At 37.4% G+C, this 24083-nt stretch overlaps 1 protein-coding gene across 1 annotated transcript in view; it reads right to left on the bottom strand.

The window, feature by feature from the left end:
- LOC143706076 (astrotactin-2-like) overlaps positions 1-24083 on the bottom strand; it is a 79502-nt gene that overhangs the window by 30364 nt on the left and 25055 nt on the right. The window contains exons 5-6 of the mRNA XM_077197624.1: positions 15140-15273; positions 12127-12275 (exon numbers count right to left, since the gene is read on the bottom strand). Of these exons, the coding sequence (XP_077053739.1) occupies positions 12127-12275; positions 15140-15273 (283 nt within the window). The remainder of the gene's footprint in view (positions 1-12126; positions 12276-15139; positions 15274-24083) is intronic.

The raw sequence follows: 24083 nt of genomic DNA, 5'->3' as shown, positions 1-24083 counted from the left end.
AGTAGGTATTTTAGTAAATCAACTTAAACTAAATGAAGATGAAAAAAGTTTAAATTTATTTCAGTTAAAACATATTTTATTTCAAGTGACAAAGTTTGTATATATATAGTTTTAGTTAACTAAAAATATCCCTGCATTGCACCCACTGAAACAATTTGTTATGACTGTATAACTACATGGGTTTGCATGCAGTTCAAATATGTGCATTTCTGACATTTTAACTATGTGCATGAACGCTTTGTTACTTTGTCCAAATGAATTCAGTCTCAACTTTATATTAGCGTGAGTGTATTGCGAGTGTGTGTGTGTGTGTGTGCTGAATAAAGAAGCCAGACTTGGCTTGCTGCCTGTACTCAATCTGCTGATGGCCCACTCGTGACGCCAGGGGAAGCGGGAGCCATTTTTAGCGATGAGGTCATCCTTAATTAAGCAAACAAAGCAAGTCAGCTGAGGCTCTCCAATTCGTTATCTCCACTCATCCTGAAGGACACCCTTTTATCTCCTTTTAATTGAATCTTGCTTCAGACAAGCTGGCTTATCGACGAGCATCGGCACTCGGGGACAAAGCCGATGCCGGAATTGTTACGTAAACAAAAGGATAGCCCTCGACGGAGCATCGGCTCGAGCCTCGACGGGGAAAACGGGAGGTGTCGGACAGTGACGGATTCCCGATAAGAAACATGCTGTGACGGGAGGTTGAAATGGAGATGAGAATCAAAGATTGAATGTCTTCCAGCGGAGATGTGAGATGACATCATTGGCGTGTGGCGACTGGTTCCCTCTCTCGCTCTCATTCGTTCCTCTCTCCATCCTCCCCCGCCCTTACGAGTCCATGGCGAGAAACAGTGAGAGATACTCACACTCTGACACCCTTCTCGTCGTTAATTAGCGGATTTGGAAGAAGCGCGCTGCCAGTCGAAGAGGAACGCTAGCTCGCCCCAATGATGAAACTCAGACCAACATGTGTGGTCTTGCGACTGAGCCGTCAGCCTATATACTGTTTGAGACCAGTGCGTTACGTCATGTGTCTGAATTCATCACGCATGTCATGCTTAGCGTCCTTCATAGATCAATGCTTTCAGCAGCTCTTGTGTAATACTGGAACTGCAAATGTAGCAATAATGACCAAAAGAGCAGCCGCTGAAAACATAATGCAAGACATTATAGTATCCTGACACTTGATTTGATTTCATTACATTCATCAATTGTCTCAACAATCATTAACACAAACGATTCAGGAACGAGATCTCCCTGATGTCTGATGTTGACAGCAATGAGATTAAATAGAGAAAAAAAGGTGACATTTGATGAAGCGATCTCACTTTTTTCTTTGGCAACACTTGGTTTCTGGGTGTCATTGTTACACTGTAATTATACACTGAGTAATATTATGTAACTGCATGTACTTGCTATTTAGGGTTTTAGGGTTTGGTTTAATTTAGCGTTAGTTTCTGGTAATTATTCATCATTTATAGTTATTACTATAGTTACTGCATGTAATAATGACACTGTAAAATAAAGTTCAGAAGAGATCTCAACAATGTCTACACTATGCTCAGATTTGCCAAGACAACAAACTCAGCAACCAAAAGCCCAACATCTCAATAACAACCCAATCATTTCTTCCACAAAGATATGCAAAACATAAATCATATTATAGTGCCTCACGTTTACTGTATTTCAAAGAGTGTCTATTTGTATTTCTCCTAAGGAATATTAAGAAAGAGAAAAATATAAATGAAGGAATTGAGATCTTCAATAATTCTCCTGAGCTATGAAAGAGCAACCGTCGAGCAGTGACATTTTCTAAAAGAAAAGCGAAAGAGTGACGTCATGTCAGTATACATTATGCAAATGCTGCATGTCCTTAGCGTCCTTCATGAATCAATGCTTTCAAAAGCAGCTGTTGGAAATCATTGGAACTGGTGGGCAGAAACACAAAATCAAAAAGCAAATATAGCAATGATCACCAAAATAACAGTCACAAGAACAGCCACTAAAAAATTATGCAAGACATTGTAGTTTCCTGGGTTACACTTGATTTCGAGTAACTTTGTAACTACATGTCAACTAAATCTCATTAGAGTATTAGTAGACTGTTAGATTAAGCAATTTCCATACTTGTCTCCCTTATAGTTTCATAAGAGATCTAAACAATGTCTCAAACTGTGCTCACATATTACCAATGTCTGCAAGAGATCTCAATATAAACTCAAACATTTCTGCAAAAAAAGCAACCGCGGAGCAATTCAACTTTAGAAAAGAAAAGCAAATGCATTACATCATATGTTCGTATACGCTGTATTCGGTTATCGCCCACAAATGTATGAATGCTTCTGGAAACTTGTTAGCCCTATTTCAAATGAGCAAATCTTGCAGAAAATTAAGGAATCAGATAAGAGAGATTACAAAGGGGAATATGGCGTGACTTTACAATATCATTAAATTTGACAAGGTCAGAGCTAATAGAGACGTCTCACTTGGTTCCTCCAGAACAACCCAACAATCCTTTACCGTGCTTCAGCAAACGGATGCCATCTAGAGGTTTTAAACACATCTTTCAATGTGGCGAGAAATTGTCAAAATTGAAAACACCCTTGTCATACTGCTTAGACCATGAGAAAAGTTTCATGATAGGCATTTTGAAGCTCAAATTTTCCACGTGAAGATGTTCGATACATGCTTTGACAGTTCTTTAATAATATGACCCCGAGAAGTGATTTATTACAGGACAAAACTCTCAAGTACGATTTTTCTTTACTATTTGAGGACTGTGTCCTTGTATTGGAGATGACATTTTACCACATTTATATCTCCTACATCCTGGAGAGTGTCCTTATTCAATTAATATTATTATTTATATTATTATGTCAATAATTTGCCATTGCACTGCACATTTGTGCACAGGGAATATGTTGTGTTTTTTTCCCTCCCTTAATGGTGTACTAAATAGTTGATTTTGGCTTGTCTAATGTTTTAACTGTGCCCATGATGGATTCATTCTGACTTTCAGGACAGCTAGTTTTACTTGCATTACTTGCAAGTCCAAAAACTATGTTACAGCAAGCTTTGAGTACAAAAATAAACACAAGAAACTGACATTTCCCCTGCAACAGCCAAAAGAAAATAACCATAAAAAACTATTTACCAGACAAATTTGGTGCCCGAAAATGAGGAGACATTTACCAGACAAAATGAGCAATAATCATGCTGTCTATTCTAAGACACGTATCAATATGACTTTAATTTCAAGGTAACAGAGCCTCCTTCTCCTCTATAGACTCAAAAAAAAATTTCAATTCAAAGAAAAAGTATTAAAGTAGAGACAGCAAAAGTACAAAAAGCGAGTCTGGTCTTGTCTGAACCCTTTATAATTAGCTTGCGGTGTCGAACGCATAAACCTTCCTCGTCCTGCTGTGTGAATGTGTGTCAGACAGGCTCGGGATCTTAAACTAATGGTAACGCATGGTGACACATTGTTGCCGAGAATCTGATTTTATGTGTACAAAGTTGTGAGGCAAACAGCATGTAATAAAGTTGTTTATAGATGGCAAGACAAGAACATTCTGGCTTCCCAGCATTGGTCAGCACAAAGCTAAACATTTTATTTTGTTTAATTAGTAAATGCAAAACATATTTGTGGGCAGTGAGTCAATTGCCTTAGGTGAACACAGTGGTTGGTTGTGATTTTTTTTATATCACGACATGTGTTCGTCTATGGAGCCGAAAAAAATAAGGGGGGTGTTTGGCTGAAATATTATTGTTGTCTTCACTTTTTAAGTGAACTGTACAATCCCCGTGGTCAACGCATATTGTAAATATTACAGTCTAAGCATCAGTTTTGAGAAAGCATGCGTCTAGCGTGTGGACCTGTACTGATTGTTCACGGCAGATCGGAACTTGGCCAAAGTCATGAAACTCAAGTGAAATGTTTACGCTGATAATTTCCATTTAACTCTTTGGGAAATTTTGAGGTTAGTCTGGGATCATAAAAAAAAAAAAAAAAACATGTCAAATATGGTTTGCAGGATGACATTTAAACATATATATATATATATATATATATATATCACGGTGTGGTGTAGGCTGAAGAAGACGAAGAGGCAAAAAGCTCCAATACAAACTTTCACTATTAATATAACTCCAATGGGTACAGAAAGGCAGGATGAACACACACTAAATAACACTTGATACAAAGTAGACGGGCAGAAGGGTCACACACACACACTTACTATAACTGAGAACGGACCAAGACTGGCTAAACTGAAAGGAACTAAATACAAACACTGATGAACACAGATTAACAGAAACCAGGTGACACAGATGATGATTAACTAGACACAGGTGGAACAGATGATGAACTAAATGACAGTAACCATAGAAACAGATGAGTGGTGGGAAAACAGAACAAAGGAAAACATGTGACTAGTGGGTGACTGTGACAATATTAGGGTTGGGTATCCGTTGGGTTTTGTCTGATACCAGTACCTACTCGGTATTTTTTAAACGGTTCTTGAACCGGTACTTCAGAAAACGAAACCGCACACACTTTGTCAAAAAATAATACCCTTTTATTTACAGGGCCAAACTGGACACAATATTAACTTAAATCTTTAAACAATATAAATACAAGTAACATATGGTAATAATAAATAAACCAATATAAAATAAAAATTCACATTTACATAATATCAAATAAAACAATATTGTAACAAACAATGTAATAATACTGGAGATTAATAGAGATTACTATCAGGGTAATATTATCTCGACATGGCTCCAGGTTCCCATGTTTTGTCTGCTTGAACCAGTAATGTAAGTTATCTAGTCGTTGTACTAGTTACAGCAGCTCTTAGTTTGGCGAGTTTGGTATTTCGTTCCATATATATATATATATATATATATATATATATATATATATATATATATATATATATATGTGTGTATGTATATGGAAAAGGAAGCCAAAAAGCCGGACAAAAAGCATTCCCTCTTCAGATACCCATAATTTGCACAAAGAGGTAAGCATATTTGACTTTATTTCTACAAAGGATGAGATTTTCCTGAACCATCATTTATGGACTTAAAATGAATGTATTATTTTGAGACTAGTGTGTCGACATAACACAGGTAACGCCTGCAAAGCTGGCAACTTTCTCATGACGTCTGTGCAAGGAGAGCATAAAAAAGAGGTGACATCATTTGTTTCCATATAGGCCAGTAAGCAGCATTTACTTCCAAGTGCATTCAGCAAACAAATAATTATATTTTTCATAAATAAATATTACTTAACATTAATTACATTCATTCTTTGCATTATGACATTATTTATTATTCAATGAGGGGATGAAAAATAAGAGGGTTTCCTTTTGACATCCTCCTAAAGGGAAAGTCATTTCATTGGGAAGCAAAGCACAACAACTCCACACATGTGTATTAAGAAAGTTGACTATAATATTTGTTTTGCTTTAACATTTTCTGTCAACACTGATCCCAATTTATTTTCCTAACCTTCCTGCCTTAAACAGCAAAATGTCCTTCTTGAAGAATTCCATATTTCTAAATATCTTCCATTATTCCACAAATCCTGTTATTTCATTTCACAACAGATGATCCCTTTGTTGTGAAACAGAGAGTGTATTTTTGTCTCAAATATTACAGACTGTGATATATGATCTAAGATGCTTGAATCTCAGAACTTGTTAGCGTGTCTTTCACCTTCGATTATGGTCCGCATCTGATAATCACAGGATAGAAAATAACCATATTGTCATCACCAGGTTTTCTTAGAGGCTTTTCTCTTGAGCTTTTTGGAGCGGTGCTTTCATAGTTTGGTTAATTTGGTCTTGAAGTGGTTCTCCAAATCCACTAGTGGTCTAGGGCAAGTGGAAGCAAAACACGTTAAAGTGAAACTCTGATGATGACGTCTAATTTGCATAAATGTATGCTTACGGTTTACATTTATTACAGGATAATGCAATGTTTGCCTCTGTCTATATTACAGTGCCGTCCTGTGGATATAATGCATTGGTGGTCAATGGAAAGGGACAAAATAAATATTTAAATCTAGGCTGAAGACACATTTTCGTAATTTTCTTGAGATGCCAAAGGAGGTTTATCTTATTTAACTTTTTTTGTTTTTGTTATCCTCTTTATTTTGTATTGATTGTACATCCCTTTGAACCCATTCTCACTCCCAAGGTTTTAAAAACTGAAGCATGTTCAAGTGCCTTTGGTGTCACTATTAAGTTGAGGTATAATGCATTACAAGTACAGTAACAGAAGTTACATAATCCGATTACTTTTTTGTTGCAACAATTAATGCAAGTTAATTTGTTTCTCAAGTATTGATTGACAGCTCTCCTGTGCCCATGTTGAGAGGAATCATTTGTTATACGTTTATACAATTTGTTGTTCAGTTTTTGTAATAAATTACTGTGACAGTACTTTTCTGTCTGTTGCAGTATGTGCTTTATACGGTTGAGAATTGGTTAGGTTTAGCTCCTCAAATATATTTTATATATACATGAAGCTGCATCTCTACTTAGAAGATTAGACTGTGTATCTTGCAGCTTTAAGCTTTGTTTCTGGTGCAGAGTCACGGACACATCTTTGCATTGTATATGAATCTTTAGCTTGGTTATCTTTACATCAAATGAGAAAGTTACGTACACTTAAAGTTACATTACATACATATGTACTTATTTATTCCAAAGCTTCTTTTAGGTGAATTACCCTCCTATATTTCAAATCTTCTAATCTATTATATAAATAGTTATCACTCTAGATCTGGTGATTATCATATTCGGCAGAATTTGGCATTGTCAGAATTTGGTAAATGTGCATTTTTATTTTATGCTCCTTGGGCTTGAAATGAATTGCAAAATGTACTTAATCTAGATGCACTTCCACCCTGAAGCACTTTTAAATGTCTCTTGCACAATGTTTTAAACGACACTTGCAATTGTTTCTCCTTGTTGTTTTATTTGATTTATTTAATTTTGAATGTGTAAATTGTGGTATTGTCATTTCGTGAAACTTTATGTGCTGCCGTCTTGAGCAGGTCTCTCTGCAGAAGAGATAGCAATATCTCAATGTGATTCTCCTGGTTAAATAAAGGATCATAATAAAGCTATCTATGAAAGCAAAAAGTATTGTCAAACAAAACGGAGGCTAGCTAGACCGCCCTACTCCTCATCTGGACTAACTCCCCAAACCCTTCTTGTCGGGTTATTGGCTGGAACAGTTTGTTATGTTTCGTGGTGCGGGTTAGCCCAGTTTGTTTTTGTTGCCGTTTGTGGAGCCTGGGGTTTCTCCAGAGACCGCGTTCTTTTACAGTGAGTTCAGGGGACAGGCAGCTAGCGGATAGTAAGGAGATGTTTGCTGTATGTGACAAAAAATGTTTTGGCCTAAAAAAAACGTGTGACATCGCTTAGAGCACCTTTAATAGTGATGCTTGACCAAGCTTGGGTTTTTGCGAGTGTAGGTCAGTGTTTAAGCGAGTGTAAGTCAGTGTTTTTGCGAGTGTAGGTCAGTATTTTTGCGAGTGTAGGTCAGTGTTTTTGCAAGTGTAGGTCAGTGTTTTTGCGAGTGTAGGTCAGTGTTTTTGCGAGTGTAGGTCAGTGTTTTTGCGAGTGTAGGTCAGTGTTTTTGCAAGTGTAAGTCAGTGTTTTTGCGAGTGTAAGTTAGTGTTTTTGTGAGTGTAGGTCAGTGTTTTTACGAGTGTAGGTCAGTGTTTTTGCGAGTGTAGGTCAGTGTTTTTGCGAGTGTAAGTCAGTGTTTTTGCGAGTGTAGGTCAGTGTTTTTGCGAGTGTAAGTCAGTGTTTTTGCGAGTGTAGGTCAGTGTTTCTGCGAGTGTAGGTCAGTGTTTTGCGAGTGTAAGTCAGTGTTTTTGCGAGTATAGGTCAGTGTTTTTGCGAGTGTAAGTCAGTGTTTTTGCGAGTGTAAGTCAGTGTTTTTGTGAGTGTAGGTCAGTGTTTTTGCGAGTGTAAGTCAGTGTTTTTGTGAGTGTAGGTCAGTGTTTTTGCGAGTGTAGGTCAGTGTTTTTGCGAGTGTAAGTCAGTGTTTTTGCGAGTGTAAGTCAGTGTTTTTGTGAGTGTAGGTCAGTGTTTTTACGAGTGTAGGTCAGTGTTTTTGCGAGTGTAAGTCAGTGTTTTTGCGACTGTAAGTCAGTGTTTTTGCGAGTGTAGGTCAGTGTTTTTGCGAGTGTAGGTCAGTGTTTTTGCGAGTGTAGGTCAGTGTTTTTGCGAGTGTAAGTCAGTGTTTTTGCGAGTTTAAGTCAGTGTTTTTGCGAGTGTAGGTCAGTGTTTTTGCGAGTGTAGGTCAGTGTTTTTGCGAGTGTAAGTCAGTGTTTTGCGAGTGTAGGTCAGTGTTTTTGCGAGTGTAGGTCAGTGTTTTTGCGAGTGTAGGTCAGTGTTTTTGCGAGTGTAGGTCAGTGTTTTTGCAAGTTTAGGTCAGTGTTTTTGCGAGTGTAAGTCAGTGTTTTTGCGAGTGTAAGTCAGTGTTTTTGCGAGTGTAGGTCAGTGTTTCTGCGAGTGTAGGTCAGTGTTTTTGCGAGAGTAGGTCAGTGTTTTTGCGAGTGTAGGTCAGTGTTTTTGCGAGTGTAGGTCAGTGTTTTTGCGAGTGTAGGTCAGTGTTTTTGCGAGTGTAAGTCAGTGTTTTTTGCGAGTGTAGGTCAGTGTTTTTGGCGAGTGTAGGTCAGTGTTTTTGCGAGTGTAGGTCAGTGTTTTTGCGAGTGTAGGTCAGTGTTTTTGCGAGTGTAGGTCAGTGTTTTGCGAGTGTAGGTCAGTGTTTTTGCGAGTGTAGGTCAGTGTTTTTGCGAGTGTAGGTCAGTGTTTTGCGAGTGTAGGTCAGTGTTTTTGCGAGTGTAGGTCAGTGTTTTTGCGAGTGTAGGTCAGTGTTTTGCGAGTGTAGCTCAGTGTTTTTGCGAGTGTAGGTCAGTGTTTTTGCAAGTGTAGGTCAGTGTTTTGCGAGTGTAGGTCAGTGTTTTTTGCGAGTGTAGGTCAGTGTTTTTGCGAGTGTAGGTCAGTGTTTTTGTGAGTGTAGGTCAGTGTTTTTGTGAGTGTAGGTCAGTGTTTTTGGGAGTGTAGGTCAGTGTTTTTGTGAGTGTAAGTCAGTGTTTTTGTGAGTGTAGGTCAGTGTTTTTGCGAGTGTAGGTCAGTGTTTTTGCGAGTGTAGGTCAGTGTTTTTGCGAGTGTAGGTCAGTGTTTTGCGAGTGTAGGTCAGTGTGTTTGTGAGTGTAGGTCAGTGTGTTTGCGAGTGTAAGTCAGTGTTTTTGTGAGTGTAAGTCAGTGTTTTTGTGAGTGTAGGTCAGTGTTTTTGTGAGTGTAGGTCAGTGTTTTTGCGAGTGTAGGTCAGTGTTTTTGTGAGTGTAAGTCAGTGTTTTTGTGAGTGTAGGTCAGTGTTTTGCGAGTGTAAGTCAGTGTTTTTGTGAGTGTAAGTCAGTGTTTTTGTGAGTGTAGGTCAGTGTTTTTGCGAGTGTAGGTCAGTGTTTTTGTGAGTGTAGGTCAGTGTTTTTGCGAGTGTAGGTCTGTGTTTTTGCGAGTGTAGGTCAGTGTTTTTGTGAGTGTAGGTCAGTGTTTTTGCGAGTGTAGGTGAGTGTTTTGCGAGTGTAGGTCAGTGTTTTTGCGAGTGTAGGTCAGTGTTTTTGTGAGTGTAGGTCAGTGTTTTTGTGAGTGTTAGTCAGTGTTTTTGCTAGTGTAAGTCAGTGTTTTTGCGAGTGTAGGTCAGTGTTTTTGTGAGTGTAAGTCAGTGTTTTTGTGAGTGTAGGTCAGTGTTTTGCGAGTGTAAGTCAGTGTTTTTGCGAGTGTAGGTCAGTGTTTTTGTGAGTGTAGGTCAGTGTTTTTGCGAGTGTAGGTCAGTGTTTTGCGAGTGTAAGTCAGTGTTTTTGCGAGTGTAGGTCAGTGTTTTTGTGAGTGTAGGTCAGTGTTTTTGCGAGTGTAGGTCAGTGTTTTGCGAGTGTAGGTCAGTGTTTTTGTGAGTGTAGGTCAGTGTTTTGCGAGTGTAAGTCAGTGTTTTTGCGAGTGTAGGTCAGTGTTTTTGTGAGTGTAGGTCAGTGTTTTTGCGAGTGTAGGTCAGTGTTTTGCGAGTGTAGGTCAGTGTTTTTGTGAGTGTAGGTCAGTGTTTTTGCGAGTGTAAGTCAGTGTTTTTGTGAGTGTAGGTCAGTGTTTTTGTGAGTGTAAGTCAGTGTTTTTGTGAGTGTAGGTCAGTGTTTTTGCGAGTGTAGGTCAGTGTTTTTGCGAGTGTAGGTCAGTGTTTTTGTGAGTGTAAGTCAGTGTTTTTGTGAGTGTAGGTCAGTGTTTTTGCGAGTGTAGGTCAGTTTTTTTGCGAGTGTAGGTCAGTGTTTTGCGAGTGTAGGTCAGTGTTTTTGCGAGTGTAGGTCAGTGTTTTTGTGAGTGTAGGTCAGTGTTTTTGCGAGTGTAGGTCAGTGTTTTTGTGAGTGTAGGTCATTGTTTTTGTGAGTGTAGGTCAGTGTTTTTGTGAGTGTAGGTCAGTGTTTTTGCGAGTGTAGGTCAGTGTTTTTGTGAGTGTAGGTCAGTGTTTTTGCGAGTGTAGGTCAGTGTTTTTGTGAGTGTAAGTCAGTGTTTTTGTGAGTGTAGGTCAGTGTTTTTGTGAGTGTAAGTCAGTGTTTTTGTGAGTGTAAGTCAGTGTTTTTTGTGAGTGTAGGTCAGTGTTTTTGTGAGTGTAAGTCAGTGTTTTTGTGAGTGTAGGTCAGTGTTTTTTGTGAGTGTAGGTCAGTGTTTTGCGAGTGTAGGTCAGTGTTTTTGTGAGTGTAGGTCAGTGTTTTTGCGAGTGTAGGTCAGTGTTTTTGTGAGTGTAGGTCATTGTTTGGGACCCCTGGAGGCTGTAATCCTGCATTCAGTGTCCTGGATGGTTATAACCGATTAAAGTCTGTCCATCAGAGTGAAAGACGTCACACAGTCTCTCCTTTATCTCCTACTTTTACTCTTCCTTCTGCTAGATTGATTGGTGAATGACTAAACCTGGCCTGTTCAACATTTCGTCAGTCCTCTTTTATTAGATTCCTGTTACCTGAGCTCTGACTGTCACACATGCTGTTAGTAACCCGGTCATGTAACCCTGAAGTCGTAGTGCCATTGAATCTTAACAAGATTTGACCAGACCAACAAGACAATCGGTTATGTATTCAGACTCGACCGCAGGCTATACAAAGAGAACAACAACATTGTAAAGCCCTGACTGAACTGCAATTTCCCAGCACTGGGAAATTAGATTTCTAAATTGATCACAGACATAGGAACGGTTCATTCACAGCTAAATTATTGGAAGCATCTCGTAAGATTGGACAAAGTCCATTAGGCCAAAAGTAGTAGTGAAAATTGAGGGGGAAAAGGTTGTCAGGTTGAGTATAAAAACACGATGCCAGGAAAATAAATGTATTATTCACATCAATACACTGATCTACACTACCGGTCAAAAGTGTAATATTTTTTCTGAAAACCACGATACGGTTCAAAAGTTTCAATAAAAAAGTACAATAAAATAATATTAATTACTCATTAAAATTATTAATACTTTTATCCTGCAAGGATGCATTAAATTGATCAGAAGTGACTGTGTAAAGACTTTTATAATGTTACAAATAACTTTCTAATAAGTTTCTAATAACTTCTGTTCATTGACCGTTCTATTTATCAAAGAATCCTGAAAAAGATGTATAATGTATTTGTTCCACAAAAACTATGGAAGCATCACAACTGTTTTCAACATTAATAATAATCATAAATGTTTCTTGGGTATTAAATCATCATATTAGAAAGATTTCTGAAGGATCATGTGACACTGAAGACTGGAGTTATGATGCTGAAAATTCATCTTTGATCACAAGAATGAATTACATTTTATAATATATTACAATCGAAAACGGGTATTTTAAATTGTAAAAATATTTCACAATATTACAGTTTTTACTGTATTTTTGAACAAATATACTGGACTTGTTGTACAGAAAAGACTTCTTTCAAAAACATAAAAAAATCGAAATAAAAATTTGATGAGTAGTGCAGTTCCCCTTGTATGTTATGTGTTTTGCAGAATAAAAATTGTGCAGATTTTATGAATCAGGTGTCCTTCTCTTTGATATTGTTCATAAACCTGCGAGTTTACCTGTGTATATTTCCGCCTCTGACGGGTCCTCTACTCGTTTGTGTTGAATGATGTAATCTGAAACCTTGTAGCCAATCAGGGGCTCCACATCGATCCATTCCAGCGCCACCATCGTACTGGAGGGTTCCAGGTGTGGAGCCAGTCTCAGTCTGACAAAATGAAGAAAATACAACATTATGTGCATGCTAGTAGGATTTAATCCCTTTAACACATTCTGTTGAATATAAGTAAAGTTGCACCTAGATGTCTACTAACTCCCATTAGAGTGTTAGTAGAGTATTAGTTAGAGTTAGTTGAGATGTACTTGCAAAGTTACTTATAGTCAGTAGAATATCTGTTGAAGGAGCATCAGAATAAAATGTTAGCAGGTATTAGTCATACAGTCTACTAATACTCTACTGAGAGTTAGTTGACATGTAGTTGCAATATTACTTATAGTCCACAGAATGTTCAAACGGGACCATCAAAATAAAGTATTACCAAAATTCCACAAACCGGAGTAGAATAGTGCATAAGAATGCAGATAGTGCATATCTGTAAATGTGAATGCATGAAGTGTCCAGTGTTTCACATTTATTTTTTCGGTTAAATGAGTGCATCATCTGGGTAGTTAAAATGCTCTAAAATGCATTTTTAAAATGTTCATTTTCAAGAATTTCAGTGTGAACACTCCATTCGCACAAACCGGCATAGAATAATCATACAGTCTACAAATACTCTCACTGGAAAAAAAAGCTTTTCTTACTTAGTATTTTTTCTCTTGTTTCCAGTTTAAATATCTAAAGATTCTTAAGTCAAGATGCATTTACTATATGAGTAAAATGACAAGATATTATGTCCTATTTTCCGGGGGAATTCATTAAAATTAAGTGAGTTGATGCTTAAAAAAAGCAAGATTATCTGCCAATGGGGTAAGAAAAATAATCTTAATTCAAACAGAAACAACATTATTTGTATTACCCCATTGGCAAATAATTTTGCTCGTTTTTGCATCAACTTACTTAATTTAAATGAATCGCCCCAGAAAACAAGACTTAATATCTTATGTCATTTTACAAACGCATCTTGATTTAAGAAATGTTTGATATTTGGACTGGAAACAAGACAAAAATACTAATTAAGAAATGCATTTTTTTGTAGAGAGTTAATTGACATTTAAATGCAAAGTTACTTATAGTTCACATAAGGACCATCAACATAAAGTGTTACCGTAGGATTTGATGAACTGGCTCAGTTCCAAGATCCCTTGAGCTGCCTAAAGCCGGGTTCACACTGTACGATTTATAATAGTCCTTTACGACAGTTGCTCGTCAGACTGTACGAACATGATCCCTGCATGATATCATGATGATGTCAGGTCTCAGTTGTAATTAATGTCAGGCTGTACGGCAGTCAAGACGTGTTAAAAACGGTGCGTCAGATCTTCTGATAGTGCCGGAAATTTGTCTGAGGCCAAATTTGATCGCAATGGTCGTTAATCGGCCGTCGGCGAACATGTCTAACTTGCGATCAAAGACTTCAGATATTGGCTTAAGATCAGAGAAATCTTTTAGGAATCACAAAATTTAGTCTCCAAATCGTGGCCAAAATAGTACAGTGTGAATCTGGTTTAAGTATGGAACATTTTAAGGCATTATACAGTAGACGTGCCTCTGAAGAAAGGCTATTTTAAAAGGAAGGCAGGACACTTACGACACCCCGGGGAATTCACGAAGAATTGTGACCTTGCACAACCTTTCTGCCCTCGTTTCAGATAACTAAATCTGTGCTCAAAGTAACTAGTATGAAGCAGTTTGGATCTTGCGGGCCGGTTAATAACAAAAATAATAAATATGTTTATTTCATTCACAAAAATTTTTGTGAATGAAAAACTACCTTTCAACATTTTTTTTTTTTTTAAAGAAATTAATACTTTTTTGTATTAAGGAAAGATGCTTTAAATTGATCAAAGGAGACAGAAAATACATTTATAATGTTACAAAATATTTCTATTTGAAATAAGTGTTCTTCTCATCAAAGAATCTTGAAACAACTGTATTATGGTTTCCACAAAAATAAATAAATAAATAAAGCAGCACAACTGTTTTCAACATTGATAATAATGATAAATGTTTCTTCACTGCAAAAAAAAAAGTTGAGAAAACTGAAAAGTTTAAGGCAACCAGCTGCAGGACATTTTTGAGTTTTCTAAACTTAGGGTCATTAGTTGTACAAACTTTATCATGTTAAATAGTTGAATAAACTTTAAAAACAGATTTTCTCAAACAAAATGTAAGATTTTTTACATTGTTGAGCATCAAATCATCATATTATACTGATTTCTGAAGGATCATGTGACACTGAAGACTGGAGTAATGATGCTGAAAATTCAGTTTTGATCACAGGAATAAATTACAGTTTAAGATAAATCCACATTGAAAACAGTTATTTTAATAATATTTCACATTTTTGTTTTTGTACTGTATTTTTCAATCAAACAAATGCAGCCTTATTGAGACTTCTTTCAAAAGTATTTCAGAAATCTATTTTAAAATATTTAAAAATATTTACATAAAAAATATTGTAAAAACACTTTACAATAAGATACCATTAGTAAACATTATTAAAATGCATGAATTAACTACGAGATGCATTTGTATTAATCTTTGGTAACATTAGTTAAAACAAATATAAACTGTTCGGTGTGCATTAAATTGCACAACTACTGATTTTAATAATGTATTAGTAAATGTTGAAATTAACATTAACTATTAATACATGTTTTAGAATTATTTTACATTTTTAGTGCATGTATCTAATCTGAACAAAGTGAACCTTATTGTAAAGTGTCACGAAAACAACATTTGAACAGTACTGTATATTTCATAATGTGACTCAGCATGTCGTGAAATGATTGCCTTTGGATTTGGCAGTGAAGATGAGGCATATTTGGCAGCATCATTTGTCTCATCAACAGTCATGAATGAAGAAGTGCATAAAGAGGCTCAGAGAGCGCCGGGTCACGGTTACTCACACGGGCCGGCGCAGGGGACTGCAGTTGGGCAGCCCGTCTTTGCCAAGCGCAGTCAGGTCACAGCGGCACCAGTTCTCGATGACATCACCCTTCCCCGCACACCAGTATGAGCTCATCGTGGCACTTTTGAAGGCCTGCAAAATAAATGGCACAGGTGAGAGAAATGCAATTATCTCGGGGAGCAAACGTCCTTCCGGCGCAGTCGATGAGTCAGACCAGTCGCCAACAACACACTCTGCCACCTCCACTTGAGAAGTGGTGTATCTCTGTGAAGTTCGGCAGGCCGAGGGCATCTCGGCGCGCTTTGTACAGACAAGAGCCTGTCAAGATTTAATTGGAAACTGCACCAAAAAAGGTCAGCCCATGTGTGAATGTCAAGAGACTCCATCTCAGGGGCAATAATAAGACAAGCAAGGGGCAGAGAAGGAACCTATATATATATATATATATATAGGTAGGGAGAATAAGTTGACATGTAGTAATAGTTAGTAAAATGGTAATAACAGTAGCAAAAAGTAAAAAATTGCCAGAAGTCCCAGTGCGACACATAATATACATGTATATTTTATTTAAATATTTTTATTATTATTATGTGCATTAAGATTTTTTTGCTACATTTTCTGTTATTTCATGTTTATTACATTAATTGAGTGCATTGATTTTGCACAGTCTATATACACATTTTAGGCTTTGTATAAAATCAAAGGACAGGCTGCTAACAGTGAACTCTGATGGCACTAGTATTATTTAATTCAATTCATATGTATTTGTATAGCGCGTTTCACAATCTTTTCAAAGCAGCTTTACAGAAAATGCATGAGTCTACATTACAATTTAGAGTGATCTGTTATCAGAGGTGACTGTCTAAGTTATATGTACATATACAAATCACACAGTTAGCTAAAAAAATATTAATTTAAACAATGCAATATTATTAGGGGATATCAGTATATTTTAAGGTAAACAGAATATTTTGGTAGTTCAAGTACGCTTGGTATATTAACATTATGTAAGTTAATGAAATATACGGTTATAAGTTGCATGTATCCCTCAAAATCGAACACATTTGTTACCGTACAGGTATTTTTCACAGTGTCTAGCTCCAGTAGACAGTGATGAGGAAGACACACATCTCTCGGACAGGTTTCTGACTGCCAGACCTCACCCCTTATTTACGCACAGGCAACTCTCTTTAAACGGCTGTGATGAATGAGACGTTATTACAGCGGCAGAGAGGCGGAGGGGAAAGACTGCAATCCATTGCGCTATAATGACTTTCATGAAAGATGTCTGGCAGAGACACAGAGTCGTGGAAGTCCAACAGAGAGAGAATGGAGAAGTGCGAGAGTGTGGCGGAGTGAGCAAAATCACGGAAACAGTATATATCACGATACTGCTGTTTTTACTGGAAACTCTCAAACCATGTGATGCACTCTTTTGGGATAATCTACTGTTTACTCTTTTTATTTGGAATTTTATGGACAAAAAAACACTCAAACCCGTTAAAATAATGTTAAACTTTACAATAAGGGGTTGCACTTTATTTTGATAGTCCACTTTACACAATCTACTTACTATAAGTAAACAATAATTTGCAACTACATGTAAACTAACTCTCATTAGAGTATCAGTACTGTTTGGTCAAGGTTAGGGTTAGTGGAATAAGTTGACGTAGTTACTTATAGTTAGTATAATGTCTAAAGTGGACTATCAAAATAAAGTGTAACCCAAAAAGGTTTCATTAGTTTACATTAGTAAACGATATTAGTTAAAATGAACTAACAAAAAAAAAATAGTTTTACAGCATTTATTAATCTGAGTCAATGGTAATTTTCAACATTTACTAATATTTATTTTTTAATTTTGCATATGAACTTGCATGTGAACTAACACGAACAAATCTTTAACACATTTTAGTTATATTTGAATAAAGGGTAAAGATGTTAATTTTCCGAGGCCAGACGTCACTTTTTGCCACTACTGTACAGGTATATTTTATGCACACCTTTTCTTGTAATGATGCACGAGACAATATACTGGAAGTAACCCTTTGAGGAAGGAAGGATCCTTGAGAGAAACCAGCGATCAAATGAGAAAACTTTCCCATGAAAACAACACCCATTTGAAACCCACAGCCTATATAACTAGTTAAACATTTAGTTGGAGGTGCAGGAAGGGCACATCTTGATAGTTTATGTGAAGGATCTGCCCTTCATGACAAATCATGCATTCCCAGCCAACACTATGAAAGTGCCGCTAAAAGGTTTAACAAATATGCCCATTAGAGTGGCATTCGGCAAATTGCGAAAAGGGTTAAAAAAGTTCCTGCAAATGGGAAACAGATGATCAGAAAAGTGCAACATGAAATATCAATGCTGATGAGCGCAGCCCCGCTCGTGGACAAACGGAGAGCCACAGACGTGCACACACATTTACCACCAGCGGTTTCCTAGAAAAAGCACGCTTGACTGCTCAACTGCACATGTGAAAAATAGACAAAACGATTATGGCTATGTTTATGTATGCAGAGTAACCTAAGCCAGTTTCAACTGAGTAAACAGGGAGGGTAATTAGGCACGTGTGTGTGTGTGTGTGTGTGTGTGTGTGTGTGTGTGTGTGTGTGTGTGTGTGTGTGTGTGTGTGTGTGTGTGTGTGTGTGTGTGTGTGTGTGTGTGTAATGAGTGGGGATCTTATGGAGGTCAGACTGTGACGGGGAACCCTAAAGACCTCATGGCAAAGTTAAAAATAAAGTCCAGAATACCTGAGCAGTGGTTTACTGTTAGTGAACCACACTGCTGAGGTTTACATTTAGATGAATATGCAAAAATGTGCAGCGTGTTTTCCCCTCAATAACAAAATGAACACACAACAAACATGACAGCGGTGAGAAAACAGCAGTCAAGAAGCATCCAGCTCTGCAAACTGGTTCTCCAGTCAATTCACATCACGTTCATTTATACAATGGATTGCTTTAAAGCAAGCCGCTTTACAGTATTAAACATGACAAAACAGTGTCAGTGTCATTTTCAAGTAGAATTAAAATGTCAGTTTCTACTATAAAGCATCTCTTCAGTGTGTTCATGTTTTAACTCGCGTCTGACCTCGACGGACTGAACAGGAAAAAATGAACTGGAGATTTACACCGAAAGAAGGCGGAGCCTCAGAGCCATGCCCACTTATTACATCATCACCATGGACCAATGGTAGTACAGAGGCGTTTACCAGTCGTAGCCGGAACTGTTTCGAACTCCTGAAACAAACAAACTTCATTTTGGCCTGATTTAGTTTCAAAATGACGTCCAACTAGTTCGTTTTTCGATTTAGCTTGAAGTACATCATCACCTTAATCAGAACCTGCCCTGGATCAGTCATATAAAGTTCAATACAAAGGTTTCCGAAGACTTTACAGAAAAGAAAAAAGTGCTGTGCAGCACCGTAAAAAAAAACAAAAAAACATTTCAAAGCCAGAAACTGCTTTCTTTTCTGAAACTGTCGATGACCCCTGAGTTCCACAAAACTTCTTAGCTCTCTAGACCTCATTCTCAATGACAAGACAATCATGACGTCTAAATGCCATTATCTGTTGTTACTCATCTGAGCTCACCCTATTACTGTCCCCAATCAGCGTCTGATATGTGCAAACATTAGCCAGCTGGCCCTGAGGAATTGATTCATCCGATGACCCAAAACCTCAGCAAACAGGTCATTCCGATCATTCGGCCTAATGCAGTGAAGGAAATGTCCTTGTTTCTAGGAACGCCTATAACCATCTTCCAGGAAAGGAGCTGTGGCTTCGATTGAATCCGGGGTTCAGAAGGGGACACAAAGAATGCAAATAAAAGTGCACATCGTTGGAAAGCAGTATAAACCTATAAGCTGATTCGATTTGCTTTCTCTATCAACCTAAATTGCCAGCCAAATCCATGGGTATAGCATTCCCTGGAAAATTGATTTTAGTCAGCACCTTGCCTATAGGGTTCAATACCGACTATAAGGATAGCATCCGTCGTTTTCTTCTTCGGTGAACGAAGATTGCACCGTGATCGGATTGGTTGCACAGCTTTGAATGTGCAGACGGCAATTCCCTAGCTGAGCAGTTTTACTCCAATAAGCAGCCATATACTCAATTACAGTGAAGACTATCTTCAACACACACAAAACAGAACACTTCGCCTGTTGAGTCCTTCGGTTTCGGGGAATTGCTTTTTTTGAAAGTTTTGCAGAGCTCAAAAAGAAATAGTGTAAGCAAAATTTTGGAGGGCAAATAAAAGATGCTTGGCAGTGAGTTAGTATGATGTCATACAGTTTGGGAAGAAAACACTCTTGCTGTTTTGCTATGACTGATGACTTTGTTTGACAAGCCTTCTTTGATGCAGATTGATGGTTAATCTCCACCTCATTTATATCGGTCAGTGTTAAACTGTAGCATCCAATTCAATTTTAACCAGAGTTAAAGGTATTTATAAAAATTAATCTGCAAAAATTGTTTCTGCAATGAAGACTTAAGTTCACAATGCATAACGTCAGCAGTGACAGTCTTCATTGTGATGTATATTCAAGTGAAACAGTAAAGATCGTTCAACATGCATTTGTAAGATACATAGGGAGAATTATCTTTTAATGCCGACTTTAAATATCACATTTTTCAGATAAACGAGTCGCACCTAACTATGTCACAACGGGAGAAAATTGCATTGCTGAGAGAAAAAAAAAACCCAGATAAGTTACATCAGTGTATGTCACATTTTATTACATTCATAAATAATGTAAAATACTGGAAATGAAATCAACATTTTAACAAGCATGTATTTTACTTCCTCTAAATCTGCAACAAAATTAAAATTTAGCAGTATTCAGAGTGTAAAACAAACATAAATTATAAACAACATTTATTATAAAAGCGAAGCCGAAACTTATTCATTTAAAGTGAAACTGAAACTACCAGTGTGTGAGAAACGTGCTACACTAATAAACTTGTACTCTCGTACCTCTCTTATTCAGCATGAATCTAAATGTGTGCGCTTTTACACGTTTGTGTGCTTGATGGTGATTTCATTATACAAGTTGCTTGGTAATATTAGTGATAAATTTAGTGATATAAAGTCACAATTGCGAAAGAAAAAGTCAGAATTACGTGATATAAAGCCACAATTGCGTGTTAAAATGTCAGAATTGCGAGTTTTTTATTGGATGGAGCCTCGCAGCGCGGGTATATAATGTGCAGCAGGTGCGATTGAACTTGCCAAGCACTTTGATGCTGTCTACAAGACTGGTGAAATCTTCAAACAAGCTTTTCTTCAGTGGACCTCTCCACTCTGGTCCTGCACCTCCTAGCCACTACTGTATGCAAGATTAATTAAACATGCATAACTAAGTCCAGAAAGGTTTGGTCCTGAGTGAAGTACTCTGGTTGACCTGACAGAAAAAAACACACTTTACACCAAGGGAGTCCAATCCTGCTCCTGGAGGGCCACGGTCCTGTAGAGTTCATCCCCAACCCTAGTTAAACACACCTGAACCAGCTAATCAAGGTCTTATGAGGCATATTAGAGTGATGTGGGAAGTTGGAGCCAAACTTTTCAGGACAGTGGTCCTCCAGGAGCAGGATTGGACACCCCTGCTTTACACGTTTGCACTCTTTACTGTAGTGCCCTTAGTGGTAATGTTGAGAATGCAATGCATGGTTTTGTCAGAACATAATTCAGATGTGTCTGAGTGCCTGCATTAGGTTTATTGCATAAAAGTATGGTTCAGGATTAAAGTCATGATGGAACGGAAGTAGTGACAAACATTCCATATTGAGACATAAATCTTTTTTAAAAAGAGAGAGAGAAAAATGCATGGCAGAGACTTGGGGTTCAATGCGTTGGTTGTTAACTGGATTTTGAGATGTGGGCATGGCTTTCAAAATTAATTGCATAGCTTCTACTGTGGTTTTAATGTGGGTTTAAATGGACCATGACTATGTCACAGAGAGAAGTCTGTTGTTTTTACTGGAAGATCCAGTTATGACATTTTGATTAAAAATGACAAGGTCAAAAAACATCTGCAGGTATGACTCATTCACAAATATGCAATAACATGTATAGAAAATAGATAGGCTGAGTTCCTGGTTCATGCAGACTTTAGATGTATGTTTGACTGCAGATTAGAGATGCATTAGAAACGTGTTGCCAGATGTATGAGAAAACGGCTGGGAATATTTTTTTTCTTCTTCTTCTCTTATCTGTGTCCTAAGAGTTCCCCCTTAATCTTAAAATGAGTCTTAATCTTAATGAGTTTCCTACTTGCACAAAAATATAAAGAACAATGTATGAGTGTGTAAGTGAGAGTGTGTGTAGCTGGATAGCAAAGGAGGGGGACCGTGATGAAAACAGGATCAAAACTGTCATATGAGAAGACCTGTTTTCCGGTAGAGTGTTTTTAAGGAAAGGAAATGGACTAATCATTTCAGAACATAACTGAAGCCCAATATCCCTCCATTAGAAAGAGACGCAATCAGGCAAGAATGATAAAAAAATATACATAATATGCGCCCTAGATCCATACAGCCACTTCATTTTCCTCATCTATCATTGGCAAATTGATTGCTATAAGGAATAAAGTTAATAACTTCTGACCAGTGCAACAAAAGCAGCTCTGGGTGGCATAGAAAAAACCTGAATAAGATGAATGTTAAAATGTGCTCTCAAAACTTTTAAAACAGGACCTATTATGTTTTCTTTTTTTTTCTTTTTTTTTTTTCTTTTTTCGTGTTTTCGTGTTCTTCTTTCTTTAGTGTGTAATGTTGCTGTTTGTACATGAAAAAGCTCTGCAAAGTTCCAGTTCTTCTCTATATCAGTGTCAGTGTTTCTGAACTCCTGAAACACCTCCATTGTAGTCTTGAGTTTCTTCCGGGAACGAACACGTCACAATATTCCTCATTTAAATAATTAATATGCAGAATAAAGGGGCGGGGCCTGGTGGAGTTAGTAAGTAGTGTATTAAACTGCCGATTATGGTAAGGGGCGGGACATTTCCCAAACACACTCGAAGCGTTCGACCAATCACAACACACTGATCCAGCCGACCAATCAGAGCATAGTGTGCTTTTCAGAAGGAGGGGCTTCATAGAGACAGGAACTAAACAGAGCAATACTGACAGACTGGGAAGAGAGGAGCCGCAACAATGGAGAATATGAGAAAAAAACATTCAACATTCAGGAAAGAAAACCTGTTCTAGTAGAGCACAAAAACAACATCAAGATTCCTAGAAGGGAATAATATGGCCTGTATAAAACTCCATCCACAATATTTTCCCTGTGAAAACTGGTTCATATTAAGTTTTGATAGTTGCATCAAAAACAGGTAGTAAGATCTTAAAGCTATATGTTAAAACGTGCTTTAGCAGCGAGACTCCTAAACAGAGGCCACAATGCGCATGTTTAATTGTGGGCAGATTATGCAGGAATGCCAATGTTTGGTTCTCAAGTCAATGTATACGCAAACTGAATTTCTGTTGGAAAGCATGCCAAAAGAGGCGTCATTTTAGGTTCAGAAGAACATGCATTGTGTCTGAAGAGCATTCTCTAGGTCTTTGTGTCTGTTACTCTAATAGAGAAGAGGCTGCAACCACAAGGAGTCCTGGCTCGTCCCCGGGGTCGATGACATCAATATCATCCTCATAATCTCGCAGTGTTTTCAGAGCATGTTCCCAGTCGACTCGGCTGCGCTTTTCTCTCCTGTTTGTTTACCAATCGACAGATACCCGCTAGAGACCGTCTGCTATCGATTGAGAGCCTTTCGTCATTGTTGACGCTCCTGTTATTAGCAAGGTCCACGCACACACACACACACATACACACATACACACACCGGCTTCACCGCCTTCAGCAATTAGCTGAGGGAATGTGTGTTATGGAGCGGGTCCGATCCCGTCAGGTACACACCGGGCCAAAGCAGGACATTTGGTACGTGAGTCACTCTCTAGACAACAGACTCTGGTTAATGGCATCTTGCCTTTCAAGACGTCATCGGTACGAGGGATGATGATGCGGAAAAGAAAGCCTTTGCAAATCTGCTCCAAAAGTAAATTTAATATCCTCATTACGTCTGTGACTCACGGCTACTAATGCAATCTCCGTATATACGGACAAAGGAGATCTATATATAATATATATATATATATATATATATATATATATATATATATATATATATATATATATATATATATATATATATATTCGCCCAAGAAATGAGTTAACATTTTTTTTTTTGTCTTTTATTACGATATTAATTTATGATATTTCAATGCATTTTCACTGTCTAGCACAGTCTTCTCAGTTCTGAACCCTTCCAGAAAGACCAAGGCTTCTTGATGGAAATGAAAACCCCTCCTGCCATCTACTGGTACATCAGGAGCAACAGAATACGTCACTTATTCACACTGCCAGCATCAAGAAAACAATATCTGAGGTATTCATGTTTATACCTTCCACAAGCAGAACATCAAACCTTCAGCTGGAATTCATAGTTAGTTATAGGAACCAAATTTCACGTTGATACAAGGTCATATACACAATATATTATCGCCCAGCTCTTTATTTAAAGATGTATATAAGCATGTCCAGATATATTTGCATACTTGATTATATATATATATATATATATATATATATATATATATATATATATATATATATATAATCTCAACTGCCTGATTGCTCGTTTCATCACGAAATTTAAACTATTTTCGTCTGCTCTAATCTGCTAAATGCAACTGTCAAAGGCATGAAGATATTAATATACAGTATTATAAACTTTAACATCATTCTTTTCTGTAAAGCTGCTTTTAAAAAATTGTGAAAAGCAGAATATAAATAAATTTGAATTGAGTTGACAATGATATTCATGAACTATAGTTAAAACATTGTGCTTTTTTGTTTTTGTTTAGTTTTCGCTT

The sequence above is a fragment of the Siphateles boraxobius genome, unplaced genomic scaffold (genome assembly GCF_051911475.1).
Source record: "Siphateles boraxobius isolate OS27281-9 unplaced genomic scaffold, OSU_SipBor_1 406, whole genome shotgun sequence".
Taxonomy (NCBI): Eukaryota; Metazoa; Chordata; class Actinopteri; order Cypriniformes; family Leuciscidae; genus Siphateles; species Siphateles boraxobius.
Note: the sequence above shows the minus strand (reverse complement) of the source record. Positions and strands in the feature narration are given on the sequence as shown.